The following is a 16,313-nucleotide window of genomic DNA, read 5'->3' as shown; positions in this document are numbered from 1 at the left end:
TCAGAAGAGCCTCCGTGGCCTCCTGTGTATAGACATCCAAAGAGAATCCAGCCCCTTTCACACCTAGAATGTGGGGCAGTGGTGATGAAGAGCATGGATTTGTTGCCCTCAGTGGAGGCCCATGCTGCAACAGCATGATTTAGAGCCCCCTCTTCCAAACTGGGTACAATGAAGTATTATCACTCTGCGGTGCACTGCTAGGGATTCCTTGAAAAAAGGGTTCCCCGGTGAAGTAAGTTTGGGAAACACTGAGTCAGCGAACCACCCACTCTGGCTGCAGGATTCCTTGGGGCTATTCTTGTGCAGGTGTGGGCTGGGAACCTTCCAGAGGAGAGATGGTGTGCAGTGTTTTCCCAGTTTAGTGAGAGGGAAGCTTGTCTACAGGATGCCCCCCCCCCCCCCCCCCCCGCCACGGCCCTGTGAGGAAGCCCAATGAGAACACAGCTCAGATTCACTCCAGAGCAGCAGCATTACCAGGAGTGGAAGCTGGGGGACAGCCTGAGACCACCGTCCACACCCAGAAGGCTGCTCCCAAAGAACTACAGAGGCATCACAGCATGCAGGTCAGAGTGGAGATTTGGGGGTCAGATCAGCATAGGGCCAAATCCGGCTCCAATGGTGACTGTTCTAGACTCGTTACTAGTACACCACCACGTCTTTGGAATGTACCCTCTCCTCATTGCTAAAATGGGGATCAGAGCTGCTAGGATTGGGCAGGAAATCATGCTCGTTAAAGCAAAAGGATCTACCAGTGCCTGGCCTGTGGTGGAGACTCGGGTAACAGTAGTGGGCAACAGCAAGGGCCCCTAAGAAATGCCTGACAGGACAGGATTGTGGATTTCTGCAAGACCCCTGGGACTTGGGACTCAGAAGGGAAGGAGTGTGGGGCTGCCCCAGGGCTCAAGGCTTTGGAAAGAGCACGGAGCAGGAGTCAGGAGAGCTGGGAGGGGATCCTGCCTTGGGCACTCACTGGTCATGGGCTTCTCTGAGCCTCAGTGTCTTCATCTGTAAAATGGGGCACTCTTACCTGTCTACTCTGCAGCATGGGGTCATTAATAAAAACATTTATTGGTATCACCCAGGGGCCAGTCACTCTTAAATACCTGGCATGGGTCATCTCACTGATTTCTTACTATAAATCTATGAGGTAGAAACAACTACCAGCCCCACTGAATGGCTAGAGTGACTGAGGCACAGAGAAAATTCACTGGCTGGGTGTCACTTGACATAGTGGTGGGGAGAACCTGGGTCCTGGAAGGAAGGACCTTTGTACAGTCTACAAAGGAAGGTGCTTTGTAGACTGTAGTGGACAACGGAAACCTAAAGAAAATTCACTGGCTGGGTGTCACTTGACATAGTGGTGGGGAGAATCTGGGTCCTGGAAGGAAGGACCTTTGTACAGTCTACAAAGGAAGGTGCTTTGTAGACTGTAGTGGACAACGGAAACCTAAAGAACCCTCCTAGGCCATCAGAAAAGGCTGTGGGCTGTCCCCACCCCAAGCCACAGGGTCCTGCCTTGCCTCTGTCCTGCGGATGCTCAGTGAGCCATTCTGTAGCCGGTGCCGGAGGCGGCTGCCTCGGAAAGGAAGGCCATCTTTGATCCAACGGATGTCAGGTGCTGGGACTCCATGGACCACGCAATCTAGCTGGACGCTGCTCCCCACAGGCTCTACCAGGTAGGAGAAGGCCTCCCCTTGCAGCACCGGGGCTTCTGCACCAGGTAATGTCAGACAAAGTATCAGAAAGGAGGTGTCCTCAGGCTCAGCCTCTCCCATAAACCCATCCCCAGAAGCTCCTGCTGGCCCAGCATGACTGGATGGTCACGCATCAAGGATGGCAGACAACTTCCATGTCATGGGGCAAGTGAACCAGACTGCCAGGAACACGGATTTGAAACTGAGTGGGATAGTGCTGCAATCAATTAGTGATGCCTGCGACAGGCACAGGCATAAAAGCAGGGTTCTGAGTGTCATACACTTGCTCTAGTCGACGGGTTATCCCAGCTGCAGAGTACCTGCCGGGGACTTTGGGAAACAAAGACTACATAACCACTAGGACACCTTGGTTGGACACAGCAACACTAAGACATCCCTGATCCTCACTTCATGCAAATCTTTTTTAAAAAATAGTTAACTAATTGGTTAATTAATTGATTTAGAGCGCATGAGTGAGGGGGAGGGGCAGAAGTAGGCGGAGAGAGAGGAAGAGAGCATCTCAAGCAGACTGTGCTGAGTGTGGAGCGTGATACTACCACCCACAAGATCATGACCTGAGCCAAAATCAAGCATCGGATGCTTAGCTGACTGTGCCAGGCAGGTACCCCACGCTAATCTGAAACCACACTTGGATGCCGGGTGTCAGTTTCCATGCTTGCTGGTTTCCCAAGGTTCAAACCAGCCACAGCTGTGTCCTGGTGCCCTGGGCTGCTCTTGCCCTCTAATGCAGCCAACTGAGTCATGGCCTCCTGGAGGGTTACCATGCTGCTTCTTGACCATGCAGGGCCGAGGGGGGACAACTGGTAGGCTGGCAAGCTTCAGGCATTTTTCTGCCAGGGCACCTCCACCCCCCAGCCCTCCTCCTACAGGGGCACCATGCAGCCGAGGGGGGTGCTGCAGGCCAGTGGGTCAGATCTCACTCTATCTGCAGCCCAGTCATCTGGGGAACGTAAGAAATACTGATGCTGGGGCTTCAGCCCAGAGAGGCCGGTTTTCAGTCAGGGGTGGAGTTGAGCCGCAGCATTCTCTAAAGTCCACCAGGGGATCCGAAGGCACAGTCAATGTGGGGATTACTAGGGGTCAGGAGGTCCATTTTTTAGAAAAACCAAAGGATTGGGTTTCGTGGAGGTCTCAAGAAAGGCCACAGGCTCACGCCCTACCCTTCACGTGGACGAAGCTGACTGCCTGCACGCGGCCCACTCTGTTCTCGGCCCAGCAGACGTAGGTGCCGCTGTCCTCTCTGGTGACTGCCACTCGCTGCAGTGTGCTGCCCCCATCCTGCTCAGACACACCCTCTGGTAGGAAAGAGATGCCCCAGAGGGTTTTGAGTGCAAGGTACTGGGAGCCTCCTGCCCTGAAGCCTCAGCTCAGGCTGGGGAACCCAGCAGGTGTTTAGCAAAGACGGGTGTCTCTTCCCATAGGTGGGAGCCTGACCGAGTCAGACCCATTCAGGGAAGGCACAGCCCAGGTGAGAGGATGGGGGTGAAGAACCAGACTTCTCTAATTTTCAGGTCCACACCGTGAGCTTGCTGTGCGGCCAAAGGCAGGTCTTTGGGGGCCTATTAACATGCATTTCCTGCATCATACCAGTTCCCCCTCAGCACTGCTGTTATCTCCATCTCAAGATGAAGAAGCTAGGCTCAGGGAGGCTGGATCATTCCCCCAAACTCCCTCCCCAGGAGATGGTGGGGTCAGGGCAAAGCCTTCTTCACAGGTGCGCAAAGGTGAGCTTCTGAGCACATCTCATAGCACCTGGACTCCGGCTTAGGAGTGTCTGAAAATATCATTTTGCCATGGAGAGGATTTAGCAATTCATCGGTTCGGCAGACATTTATTGAGCACCTCCTATATGCCCTGTGCCTCTCTAAACATCACCTGGGGACCAGGTGGGAGGATAGAGCCTCCACCACACCCCAGGAAGGGGGTTTGCCAAAGAGCCCACAATGGGAGCAGCACTGCTAGGTTGGAACACAAGCTCCCTCCTGGCCCTGAGGTTCTCAGGGTTGAGTCTTCTTCACAGGTGGTTTCTTGCCAGGTCTGACATGTGACCAGTCACATACAGCCACACACACGTTTTCTCTGTCCCCTCCACACAGGGCCAAGTCTGGAGACCCAGAACCCACCAGGCTGACTGACACCCTCTTCCTCTCCACGGGGTTGGGTCTTGCCACCAGGTTTGCCCTTCTCCCAGGGTCCCAGGTCCCATCCCACCCGCTCCCAGTAGGGCCAGACCCATGACTGGCCGGTCGTTGACAGTCCAGCCAATGCGGGGGGGAGGGCTGCCCCGGGCCGCACAGCGAAGCCACAGCCTGTCCCCAATGCGAAGGCTTCTGTCCCCAGGCAGGGTGGTGAAGACGGGCAGAGCCAGGATAGTGAGGTGCACACGACGACGGGCGTGGCCCACACTGTTCTTGGCCGTGCAGGTGTAGGTCCCAGCATCCTGGCTCTGCGGGCAGAGGAAGGGGTCAGCCCGGGCACTGCCCCCACCCCCAGCTCCTAGGGCCCCATTCTCCCGCAGGCTCCCTTGGAGCACCAAGCCCAGAGAGGTGAAGGGTTTGCTTGAGGTCACACAGTGAGTAAGTGGCTCTGCTTCACCACCGGGCCTCCCTGCAGCCTCCATAAGGCTCGGCACCTTCACAATCTAAGCCCCCACTGCACGACGGGAGAGCACCCACTGTGTGCCGGACCCCTTGTCTGGACTTCACTGGCACCAGCTCATCCATGCTCCCAGCACCCCTGAGACAGGTCCCGCATTGGGTGCCTTTGGCATGGAGGACTTAGCCACGCTCTGAGAAGTTCCACGGTGCCCGGAGTGGGGCTCATGCACCACCACTGTGCCATCTGCTCCCAGCAAGGGCTGGGGACCTCGTGACTCTCCCCACCACCCCCAGCAGGTGTGCCCACCAAGCAGCCACCCAACCATCTGGAAAGAGGCCTCTCTGTAAGGACAGAATCTGAGTGCTGTTGGCGGGGCTCGGGAGGGGGCTCCCACCTACGCCCTGGACTCAGGTGAACAACAACACATGGCCAACAACAACCAGGTGCAGTTTGGGGTTACAAAGGCATCTCTATGCACCCCCCACGCCCCGTCCAGGGCTCCTTCCCTCCCTCAGGAATTAACCATGGAGGTCCAGGTTCAAATCTTGGTTCTGTCTCTTGGTAACTGTGTGCCCTGGAAAAACTGGGTACACTCTGAGCCTCAGTTTCTTCTTCTGTACGTGGGGATTATAATATCTACTTCCCCATGTTCCTGGGATTAAAAGCTGCACAGCGCTCAGCAGACAACACAACAAATAGGTGGGGGTTGCGGGGGGTGGTGGTACTCAGCAGGCATTTTCCGCTTCTGCTGTTACTGTTATACCCCTTCCTGCCACTCAGGGTCTGAGGCTCACCTCCAAGTTTTTCACCAGCAGCTCCCCAGAAGGCTGGATGGTGAACTTCCCCTCGGCTCCAGACACAGGCAGCCCATCTTTCTCCCAGGTGATGGTGGGCTCAGGACTGCCACTGGCCGAGCAGGTCAAGAGGGCATGGGAGCCTTCCGTGGTGGACAGATCCGGGAGGCCAGTCTTGATCGTGGGTGGGACTGTGGGGAGATGGAGGCCCACGTGGGGGCTGGGGCTGGGCTCGGGTGGGATGCCCCTGTTCCAGCGCTCTGGGCAGCCAGCATGCCCCTCGCCCCTTCCTCCACCAGCTCTGTCATCCACCATTGCCCGTGGTCTGGCCCAATAGGGGGACTGCTGACTTTGGTGAAGCGGTGACAGAGTGATCCCAACACACACACATGCACACACGATGGCTCGAGGGACGGAAATGGCTTTTGTTCCTGATAAGCCAGAACGAATTGAGGGATGACCAGACCACTGTCTGATGAAAGGTCAGAGGAGGCAGAGGGCCCCGAGTACTATCTGAAGGCAGACCCAGGGCACAAATGGGAAAAGATGCCTTTCCCTCTGTCCTTTCTGGAAGACAAGCCATGCCAGGGTAGGGGAGGATGCAGGGGCGTCAGAGCCCCTAGCCCTCTGGGGTCCCCTCGGTCCCCTTCCCCGGGCCCACCTTGCACCACAAGCCGTGTTTTCCCTACAGCACTGCCTGCACTGTTTTGAGCAAGGCAAAAATAGTTCCCGGCATCCTCTGGGCTGGCGTGGATAATCCGCAGCTGTCCGCTGGGTAGGATCTGGGTGTTCACTCCTGGATTGGCGGGGGAGGAAACGAGGGACTGGTGGCCAGAGCAGGACCACCGAGGAGGACGGGAGGGCCGCTTGGCCTATTCTGGTTGACCAGGCGGCAAGTGACTCATTGTGGTCCACAGGGTGATGGGAGGTGGGGGGCAGAGACCCAGGGCCCAGCCAGGCTGCCCCAACTCCGCCACGTGGTGCTCAGCTGGAATACCCAGCTCTGGCTGGCGAACTGAGGCCGGTGGGCAGCCGGGAAAGCAGGCACAGGCGGTTTCTGGGCCCTCCCAGCAGATCTGCAGAGCTCCCCCTCACCTCCACACCCCTCCATCTGGGGCAGGTGTGAGGATCCCAGGCTCACACTCCTCTCCCCTTGCTAGTGCTGGGGGGACTCACCTGCAGGGATGCTGAGCCCTTCCTTCTGCCAGGTGATGCTTGGCCGGGGGATGCCCGAAGCCTCGCAAGGCAGCAGCACCTCCTCTGCCACCAGTGCCTGGACCACGCTGGGCAGAGGCTTCACCACGGGGGAGGCTGCAAGGGAACAGGGCCACAGAGGTGCCTGGGAGCGCCTTTAATGCCCAGGGTCCTCCAACCAGAGGGCCTTGGAGTACCAGAGAAAGAAGCTTCTAAAAGGAATGGGGGCTTCCTGAAATCGCAGCATGGAAGGCACAGGTGGGCTGATTCTTCTGACCCGGGGGAATCAGATCAGAGGCAGGTCTGGGCATCTGGAACCTGGGGGACCTCACCTCCCCACCCAGCCCGTACCCGCCTCTAGCTCTGCACCTACAGGGAGATCCTTACCTTGCACAGTAAGGGCCACGTGCTTGTGGGCCACACCTGCAGAGTTGCGGGCTGTGCAGGTGTAGCGGCCAGTGTGGATGGGGAGGGCCTGCCCGATCTCCAGGGCACCTGTGGGTGGCAACGGGGCACGGAGAGGGGTGAGGGGACCCAGGACAGACGTCCCCAGGGACAGAGCTGGCCCCACCCACCCTGGTGCCTCTTGCAGACCACTCCACCTGCCTTCCTGCCCATTGGTAGGCAGCATGGGAAAACCTTGGTTCGAGGCCTGCTGGTGCTCCTTGTCTGGGGCATGCCTGTGGCAAGTCCTCTCCACTCTTGGGGCCTCAGTTTCCCCATGTATATAATGAGGAATCAGATGGGATGGTCTCTAGAAACTTCAGACTGTGATGTCCAGGATCTGTCTCTGCCCTGCCTAGAATCCCTGGCCCACCCATAGTGCCATAGGCCCTCACCCTGCTACCCTTGGGTTCTGCTCATGCCTCCTCCAGGAAGCCTCCCTGGATTACTGCTTCATTTATCCTCCTTTTGCCCTGTCTTCCTTAGTCTTGGATGCTCAATGAACATGTTTTAACCTTCCTGGACCACCCCCACACCCCTTGCCTAGCCCCAGATGGAACCGGAACCACAGCTTCTTTTTTTTTTTTTGAACCACAACTCCTTATACATGAGCTTCCCCATAACTGCTTGTCAGAAGAAGCAGTTTCTACTGCTTTGGAAGAGTGAAAACCGTAGATCTGGCCAGCGATGCTCAGGCTTTAGGATTCCACTACCCAATCAGCTAACAAGTAAATGTCACACCGAGAGTCCCTGTAAAGTTGCCCGCTTTTTTTTTTTTTTTTTTTTTTTTTTAAATTTTTATTTATTTATGATAGTCACAGAGAGAGAGAGAGGCGCAGAGACATAGGCAGAGGGAGAAGCAGGCTCCATGCACCGGGAGCCTGATGTGGGATTCGATCCCGGGTCTCCAGGATCGCGCCCCGGGCCAAAGGCAGGCGCCAAACCGCTGCGCCACCCAGGGATCCCAGTTGCCCGCTTTTAATTTTGACAAGCAGAGGCATTTCAAAGGCGCCCGTCTATGATCATCTGCTTTCACAAAAGAAAGGACCTTCCAGCAGCAAAATATTAAGAGAAGTATAATTTCAGAGGAAAGGAAAATCTTTCCAGTGAGATCAAACAAGCTTCTTGAACCCTCTCACATAGCTATTACGATTCTCGTGTCGCCATGAAGCGGCACCCACCTCGCAACTCACATCAGGGAGCCACAATGGACATCAACACTCCAGGGCGTGAGTAGGGTTAGGTAAGGGGGTAGGGTAAGGTCCAGAGAGGGTGAGGGGTGCCCCTGGGTCACACAGCAGGGAACGGCAGAGCCAGGCTGCGGAGCCAGGCTCCCCACCTTACTGTCCCCCACCGGCTCCAGTGGTTGTCTCTCACACCCTCTGCTGGACTCCCCCGGGTCCACTCCCCAGGGCTCACCCTCACTTACCCGAAGGCAAGACACGGTAGCCACTTCCCCGCACCCCCAGTGGGGCGCCTGCCTTGCTCCAGGACACAAGCGGGGCTGGGATGCCTGTGCTGTGGCAGGTGAGGACCACAGGTGCCATCTTGGTCACAGTGAAGTCCGTCTGGTCATCAGCGATGGTGGGAGGCACTATAATGCAAGACAAGGCCTGAGGCCCCACCGCGGTCCGTGGGGCCCACCCAGCCATGGAGCCAGGTGCATGAAAACCACCCGTGGGGGACACAAGTGATGAGGGCCAGGGAGGGTGGGGCGACAGGGAGAGGTCACAATCACTCACTCGGGAAGTATTTTTTGCTGGGCTTTGGGGTGCAGTTATGAACCACTTTCTTTTATTTTCAAGATTTTATTTTTTATTCATGAGAGACACACACAGAGAGAGCGGCAGAGGCACAGGCAGAGGGAGAAGCAGGCTCTCTGCGGGGAGCCCGATGTGGGACTCGATCCCAGGACCCTGGATCACGTCCTGAGCCAAAGGCAGATGCTCAACCGCTGAGCCACCCAGGGGCCCCTGAACCGCTTTGTATAGAGATACCAGCTACATCTCTCTGGAGTACTTCACAAGAGAAGGGAGCCTGGTGGGAGCTCAGAGTTGGGAGGCCACAGAAGGCCTCCAGGGGACATGCCATTTAACCTGAGATCTGAAGGAAAAGCAAGGGTCGACTCGGTGAAGCACAAAGGGAAGTGTTCAGAGCAGAGGGAACAGCATATGCAAAGGCCCTGAGGTGAGGAACTAAAAGTTGAGCAGCATGATTGGAGAGTGAGGCAAGCCATGGGGTGAGCTGAGCCTGGTGGTGGTGGTGGTGGTGGTGGTGGCTGCATCAGCATGCACAGGGCCATGTGGACCCAGGTAACACCTTGTATTCTATCCTGAGGGCAGTGGGCAGCCATGGAGGGAGGACTTTTCACCAGGGTGATGACAGGTCAGATTGGGGTTTAGAACAATCTGGATTGAAAAGAGGCCTCTCCTGAGAGCTCCTACGTGCCAGGAAGAATGCTGGCATGGGGGGCTGCGTCAGTGTGGGGGTGGGTGGGATGAGGTGATGCAGGCGATGCCCCCATCCTATCTTCTCCCCCTTCCTGCTCCTACTCACCATGAATGGTCACCTGGTAGAGCCTGCGGGCCTCGCCCACCTCATTGCTCACCACGCACTCAAACTGGGCTGAGTCCTGGGGGCTGGGAGCTGTCAGGAGCAGGGCGTTGGAGGGCAGGAGCCTGGGATGGACAGACAGATGGTTGGCTGCTAAGCAACTGGCCTGGCTGACCCGAGCTCAGCCAGCTGCCACCTGCCTGCCCAGCAACCTGGATACAGGGGACTGGGTGTCTCATGACTAATTTCTCCTCTGGTATCTGCTCCCCAGCCCAGAATCTAGAAATTTCTTCTAGAAGTTTCTACTCTTCAAGCACTGGCTGTGATTCTGTGTTGTTCTGTGTTTCTCATCCCCGTATGTTTTCCAATCACCAGCTCTGACAACTCGCGTAATAGCGACCAAATCAAAACCTCTTATCAGAATGACTCATGTTGCTTGAGCACCTGCTTTAGACAAAAGCTCCATGGTGGCCTGGCACCTGACACAACAAATATCTGGCGAAATAATTGGTGAACTGACACCTTTAAGGTGCTGATCTTTTCATGATCAGCTGCATTTGAGAAACAGGGAGACAAGTTGCCAGGCCCAGCCGAACTCAGGCCTCCAGGTATCGATCACTGGTAGGCCCCAGCAGCTGTAATAGTTAAAACCCCCTTGTCAGGCATCTCAGTGTGACAATCCTCCTAGATGCCTGAGGTCAGGACACAGATCCCAGTGCTGGCTTTGTTGAGAACCCAAGTGCCTCCCTGCCTTGTTTCTGACCAGGCTCCCCACCGTGAAATGGGCACACCCTTCCCCACCCCCAGCACCTCATGATGCCACCCCGATGCCCAGTTCAGTACCGGTAAGCACCCCGCTGCAGATGGAAGTCCAGCTTCTGTCCATCCTTCCACCAGACCACCTGGGGCTTGGGGGAGCCTCTGGCCTCACAGGGCAGCGAGGCAGGGGTGTGGGCAGTCAGGGTCAGGTTGGAGGGGCTAGGGGTGATGGCTGGAGGCTCTGGGGAGAGAGTAGTTTTAAGGAGACAGGGGGGCAGGATGGAGGCAGGGGAAGAGGGTATTTCCACCACCATCGACCCATCCTCTGCGGGCCGGGGAGAGGCAGGAGGCACTCTGCAGGAATCTTCCAGCAGGCTCCCAAATCTGGGGTGATGGGACCTTTGCTCACCCCCCAGGTTGTCGGCCCCCTAACCACTTCTCTGAATGTGGCCCTCAGCGTCCCACTCCTCCTCAGCCCTGCCCGAGGCCAGCACCCGGCAGAGTGGCCCCCACCAAGGGGATCCGTTGGAGAGAAGAGAGCAGATTAGAGCGTCTGGTACAGTGATTCTGAATCTTATCCTTTCAAACGTTTTAGATCTGTGCATATTTGGTACAATAGTAGAGTATTGAGAGTACAATTGAGTATTGAGTACTATATGCATAAAATAAATATGTATCTTTTGAGTATGTTCAAAAGTTTCACTCATAGGCTTCACTGTCAAAACCATTTAGAGGCCATTGCTCTTGGCTCCTGACAGGATGAACCTAGAAGCCGAGCAGGACCAGCCCAGATTGGAGATGGCTGCTGAAGGCAAGGAACAGGCCTTCCCTAGTCCACCTACCGAAGACCTGGAGGTCACGGCCTTGCCGATCAGAGCCTGCAGAGTTGGATGCGAGGCAGAGGTAGTGGCCAGCGTCCTGGGCAAGGACCGGCTGGATCCTCAGGGAACCCTCGGGCAGAACCTGCAGCCTGGAAGGGAGGGAGGGGGTTGCCGTGGAGGCCAGCCCACTAGGCACACCCTTCCAGGGGCTGGGCCCTGGTGGTGTCTCCAGCAAGACCCTCCCCTCTGCCCTTGGCTTCCCCAGCAAGAAAGTGCCAACTCTGGAGTACTTCATCCATGAAGCCAAGGTCAGAGGGGGTCACAGCCATGGTGGCATCGGGGGGTCTCCCATGCTCCCACCTGGGCCCAGCTTCTCCCTAAGAGTCAGCAGGCAGCAGCATCCAGGAAGCACCTTTTCTGAGCATGTGCCCCAGATCTGAGGACTGCACCTTCCCAGGACCATGTCCTGTACCCCAGCCAGCTGGACTGGGGATGAGCTGGACCCAGGCTGGGCCAGTGGAATACTCTACCCTGGGAACTGGGATCCTCAGGCAGTTCTCTAGACTCTGCAGGTTGTACAAACTGAGAAGCTATAACTTGGGGTCAGGGGAGCCTGGGGGGGCTGTTTCTGCTATTTTTGTAGAGAAAGGTGTAGAAAATTGGTCTGAGAGAGAGGCATGAATACCCACCCCCAGAAACAAAGATTAGTAACCAAGAGCCAAGACCAGATAGACAGACAGCCCCCCAAGGTTCTTGACTGGACAAGCCTGTTCCTTGGGTTCTGAGAAGACCCACGTGCTGGCAAGGCAGCCAGCTTTCTGTTCCAGCTGCCCAGGCGGTTTCTGCTTAGAACCAGCACCTAAGACCCTCCTCTCCCAGCTCCCACCTGGGGCTACTGGGATCCAGGGTGGCTCCATCCTTCCGCCAGCTCACGAGGGGTGGGGGAGCACCATCCACCTGGCAGGGCAGCAGGGCCGTCTGGTTGATGGAGGCGTTCACCGTGGGTGGTCCTGGCTGGATGGTGGGCACCACTGGGGGAGGGGCACACAGGGAGTGGGTACTGGGAGCCTGGGGCTCTACGAAGGGCCAGCGTGGGGTGGGGTGAGGCCCACTCACTGTGGATCTCCACGTGGAAGGCCACGCTGGTGCTGCCCGCGGCATTCTGGGCCGTGCAGCTGTAGTTGCCCCCATCGGCCGTGCTGAGGGCCTGCAGCTGGAGGAACCTGCCCTGCTCTGGGAACTGGGTGTGGGCATCCGCCTAAGAGGTCCCCAGGATGAAGAGAGCCTCGTTAGTGCTGGGCCAGGGCAGGTCAGCCCCCGGGCACGGGGCAAGGAGACCAAGGAACTGGTGGGATGGGCTGGCCTACAGGTGCCCAACGGACACCCCTCTGGGGGAAACAGCCTCCTGTGGGAGGGAATGAGCCTCCTGGCCCTGGGCTCTGCCTGTCGGGGATGTTGCAGAGGAGACTCAGGCTTGGATCAGGAGCTGGAGCTTCCAGAAGACCTACAATCCCTTGGTTCCCATCTTGGGTGGGGTGCACAGAGAACCTTAGTAACTAGCCCCAGGTCACACAGTCACTATGTGTAGCTCGACGGCATAATGGGAAACATGCAGATATGCCTCAGGAGCCCAGGGTGTAAATCCTACCCTTGCCTCCGTGTCCCCATCCATAATATGGGGATGGTAATAAAAACGGGAGCGCAGGACTCCGGGAGAGGAGGGGTGTGAAGTGCTGGCACGGGGCAGCCCCTCAGCACCCGAGATCTAGTCTGCAGGGTCTGGGCCCGACTGGCGTGCAAGGTGCTGCCCCTGGCTCCCCAGCCTCGTACCCACCTGCAGCAGGACGCCGTCCCGGTGCCATTCAATCTGAGGTGCGGGCTCCGCCTCCACCGAGCACTCCAGAACCAGCTGCCCTGGAGCCAGGCCAACCACAGAGCGGGGGCCCCGGGGCCCAATAACATGTGGGGGGCCTGGGTGAGCAGCAGAGGGGGCATGAGAGATGGACCTGCCCCTGCAGACCATCCTGCCTCCCTCTCCTGCCTCCACCCGGCGCCCCCTACCTTGAACCCTGACCCGGAAGCTCTTCTCGGCTTCGCCAGCAGGGCTCTGGGCCAGGCAAGTGTACAGCCCGGCATCGCCCACCTGGGGAAGGAGCAAGGTGAGCAAGGGCCTCTGGCCCCAGCCTGTCCGCCTCCCGATCTGGATTGCTTCCTACACCACCAAGGACTCGGGATTCAGACTCAGGCCGGCCAAGCCTGCCATCCTGCCTTCCCAGTCACTCCCCTCTCTGGGATGTTTCTCTATCTCCGCTTCACCCTTGCTATATGGCTCGGGAGAAAACTGCCTCCTCCAGGAAGAACTCCTGGATGGATGGCACCGGCCCTCCTCTGGTTGGGCTGGGAGTTACTGGCTTCTGACCTGGCTGGGAGCTCTTGAGGGCATGGCCCAGGTGGGTGGTCTCCATGGGCTCACCCCTCAAAGGAGGAGCTCGGCCTAACTCCTAGGTCCTGCTCCTCCCCGTCCTCCCCTCTTGCCCTGCCTCATCCCACGGCAGCACCTGCACGCTCTCTACCCGGAGCACTCTGTTGCCATCCCGAGGCCTGCCCAGGCCCTGCCCGTCCTTGTGCCAGGTGATGTTGGGTGGGGGGTTGCCCCGGGCTTCACAGTGGAGCTCCAAGGGGGTGCCGGGGGTCAGCAGCAGCTCTGCAGGCTGGCCTGAGTCCTCGATGTAGGGGGGATCTGCAAGACACCCGTCTGGGGTCAGCCACGGCGGCTGCACCCAGAGCACTGGAAGCGGAGGTTCAGCTCCAACCCCCCATCATCCAGATGCTGGCTGCAGATGGGGCCACAGATGTGGGGGACGATCCTAAGAACCCTAGAAACCATGGGCCAGTTTGCCCGGGCCAATTATTTGTGCTTTAAAACCAGCAAGCAGGGGCACCTGGGTGGCTCAGTGGTTGAGCGTCTGCCTTCAGCTCAGGGTGTGATCCCGGGGTCCTGGGATCAAGTCCTGCATCGTGCCCCCCACAGGGAGCCTGCTTCTCCCTCTGCCTGTGTCTGCCTCTCTCTCTTTGTGTCTCTCACGAATAAATTAAATTAAATTAAAAATAAAATAAATAAAACCAGCAAGCACACAGTATGGAGGATGCAGCTGACACAAGACTTTCCAATATGGCACAAAATTTGCAAAATCTTGTGCATGAGACTTAGGGCTCTGTCTCCAGATTTCAGAAGCTCCTTTGTCCCTGCTTTGCAAGGTTTGGGGGACAAAGCTAAAGAGGGACAGCCCCAGGAGAATGAAGGGTGGCAAGGCCAGCATCCCATGAGTCTACCTTTCCTCCAAACCTGGCACCCAGGCAGCAGCCCCTGGGGAGATCCAAGGGCAGAAGGGGGGCTCACCTCCTCACCACCTGCTCCATCACCCCCAGAGGCCCACCCTGCCCCCAGGCCCAGAGAAGCTGGCACTGGGGGCAGATGGCTCACCCATCACTGTCAGTTGAAAGTGCCTCCTGGCTTCCCCCGCCTCGCTCACGGCCACGCAGGAGTAGGTCCCCGCATCACCAGCTCCTGCTGTCTCCAGCAGCAGGCTGGGCCCCTGTTCCAGGCTCTGGGGCAACAGGGGCTCCCCATCCTTCATCCACGACACTAGGGGCAGGGGGCTTCCCCGGGCTTCACAGGGAAGGACCACCGAGGAGCCACGGACCACCGCCACGTCATTCTGGACCTCCACTGGCTCCAGGACAGGGGGCACTGTGCAGGGAAAAGGGGTGGACATGAGTCCTTTCATCCACGCCAGGTGGCCCTCACCCTTGGACCTTCACACAGGCTGTTCCTACATGGGTCAGGACGCCCTTCTCCTGGACAATTCCTTCTCATCTCCAGTCCTCAGCTCAGACCTCACCTCCTCCAGGAAGCCTTCCCTGAATCCCCAGGCCAATTGAGGAGCTCTCTTCTGTGCTCCCACAGCCCCCCGTCCTTCCCCTGGTGTCACTAGCTGCCTGGAACTGTGACTGCCTCTTTACAGAGCTGTTTCCTGCACTGACCTCTGGGTGGCAGAGACCACCCCTGCTCATTGCTGTGTCCCGGCCTGGTAAGGCTCTGGCACACCACGGGGTCAAACGGCTGCTTGTGAGATGAATGAATGAGCAACCAAATGAACCAAAGACCGAGTCTCTGTGTTTGCGTATAAGGGCCTGAGGACGCATTTAATCTCCCCCACACCCCTGCCCACCTCCTTCACCCCCCTCCCCTCACCCCCTGTCCGTACCGTGCACCTGCAAGGTGAAATTTCTGTCGGTCACGCCAGCCGGGCTTGCAGCCACACAGGTGAAGATGCCAGAATCTGCCAACTGCACCTGGGAAATCCTGAACCCCTCGAGAAGGATGGAGGGGAAAAGACGGCAGGGGGGGAGCTCCATGGAAACGGTCCCTCTCCTTTCCTGCCCCCCAGGGGTTTACCTGCCAGCTAGGCGGCTTGGAAACTTACACCTGAACAGGCCTGGCCTCTGCCTAAACCCCTCTCCTGGTTCCCTGGTGCCCCCAGAGTAAACCCTAGACTCAGACTTCCTGGCCCCTCGTGCCTTCTCTGACCCACCACCCTCTGAGGCCAGATTTCCTGCTTTCCCAATTCTGCAGGCTGTGCTGTTGCACCCAAGGAATGGGACACCTGCTTGCCCCTATCCCTCTTCTACACCATTCCTTTTAACCTTTGGGACTCGCCAGAGTCGTCCTGCCCTGCCTGTCTGTGTCCCCCACTTTCTCTCGAAATCCCTCTGGCCCTGACCATACCTCCTGAGCGAGTCTTGTCAATGTCCCCAGTGACCTTGAAACATGTTCCACTTGGCTCCCGGGACAGCACGCTTTCCTGGAGTGCCTCCTAAACCGTCCCAACCCTGCGCCTGCTCCTCCTTCCTGGGACCTTAGACTCATCCTAACACCGGCCGCAGGGGCTGCAGGCCACACTCATACTCGGGGGGCTGCAGCCAGTCCTGGTTTCCAACCCCACCTATTTGCCAACAATCCCTCAACTCCCAAGTGGAGAAGCCTCCTTCTGCCTCTACACAAATGTCACCTTATCTGAGTGTCTATCACTGACCAGCCTAAAATACTAGCCTCCCCTGGGACCTCTCATTTATTCTTCACTCGACTTTGTTCTACAGAGCACGTATCCCTGGCGACCTTCCTCTGCTATCTCTGTTGAATTGCCATTCTCCTCCCCTGACCAAGCAGCTGCAGGGCAGGGGCGTTATTTTGCTCACTGCTCTATCCCAGTGCCTGCAACTGCAGCACTCTCTAAGTGTGGAAGAATGCATGACGATTTGCTTCAGAAACCTTCTTCCAGGAAGCCTTCTCTGATTTCCTCCACCCCAAGGCAGGCTGAGTTGGATACAACCAGATTTCACCACCTGGATCTGTGCCTCCCTCCCCAGGCTGT

The 16,313-nt window shown here is 57.6% G+C and overlaps 1 protein-coding gene across 8 annotated transcripts in view; it reads right to left on the bottom strand.

Moving 5' to 3' along the window:
* HMCN2 (hemicentin 2) overlaps positions 1-16,313 on the bottom strand; it is a 147,624-nt gene that overhangs the window by 21,106 nt on the left and 110,205 nt on the right. For 6 of the 8 annotated variants that reach the window (XM_072778330.1, XM_072778333.1, XM_072778335.1 and 3 more), the window contains exons 67-84: positions 15,147-15,244; positions 14,363-14,629; positions 13,437-13,618; positions 12,940-13,021; positions 12,713-12,849; positions 11,995-12,136; positions 11,765-11,909; positions 10,900-11,027; positions 10,142-10,298; positions 9,302-9,423; positions 8,175-8,339; positions 6,689-6,796; positions 6,284-6,418; positions 5,769-5,903; positions 5,108-5,298; positions 3,948-4,161; positions 2,876-3,010; positions 1,521-1,711 (exon numbers count right to left, since the gene is read on the bottom strand). In XM_072778330.1, coding sequence (XP_072634431.1) covers positions 1,521-1,711; positions 2,876-3,010; positions 3,948-4,161; positions 5,108-5,298; positions 5,769-5,903; positions 6,284-6,418; positions 6,689-6,796; positions 8,175-8,339; positions 9,302-9,423; positions 10,142-10,298; positions 10,900-11,027; positions 11,765-11,909; positions 11,995-12,136; positions 12,713-12,849; positions 12,940-13,021; positions 13,437-13,618; positions 14,363-14,629; positions 15,147-15,244 — 2,734 coding nt within the window. The remainder of the gene's footprint in view (positions 1-1,520; positions 1,712-2,875; positions 3,011-3,947; positions 4,162-5,107; positions 5,299-5,768; positions 5,904-6,283; positions 6,419-6,688; positions 6,797-8,174; positions 8,340-9,301; positions 9,424-10,141; positions 10,299-10,899; positions 11,028-11,764; positions 11,910-11,994; positions 12,137-12,712; positions 12,850-12,939; positions 13,022-13,436; positions 13,619-14,362; positions 14,630-15,146; positions 15,245-16,313) is intronic. The other 2 variants (XM_072778331.1, XM_072778334.1) reach the window with 1 other exon arrangement.

Source organism: Canis lupus, chromosome 16, assembly GCF_048164855.1.
Source record: "Canis lupus baileyi chromosome 16, mCanLup2.hap1, whole genome shotgun sequence".
In the NCBI taxonomy this organism is placed as follows: Eukaryota; Metazoa; Chordata; class Mammalia; order Carnivora; family Canidae; genus Canis; species Canis lupus.
Note: the sequence above shows the minus strand (reverse complement) of the source record. Positions and strands in the feature narration are given on the sequence as shown.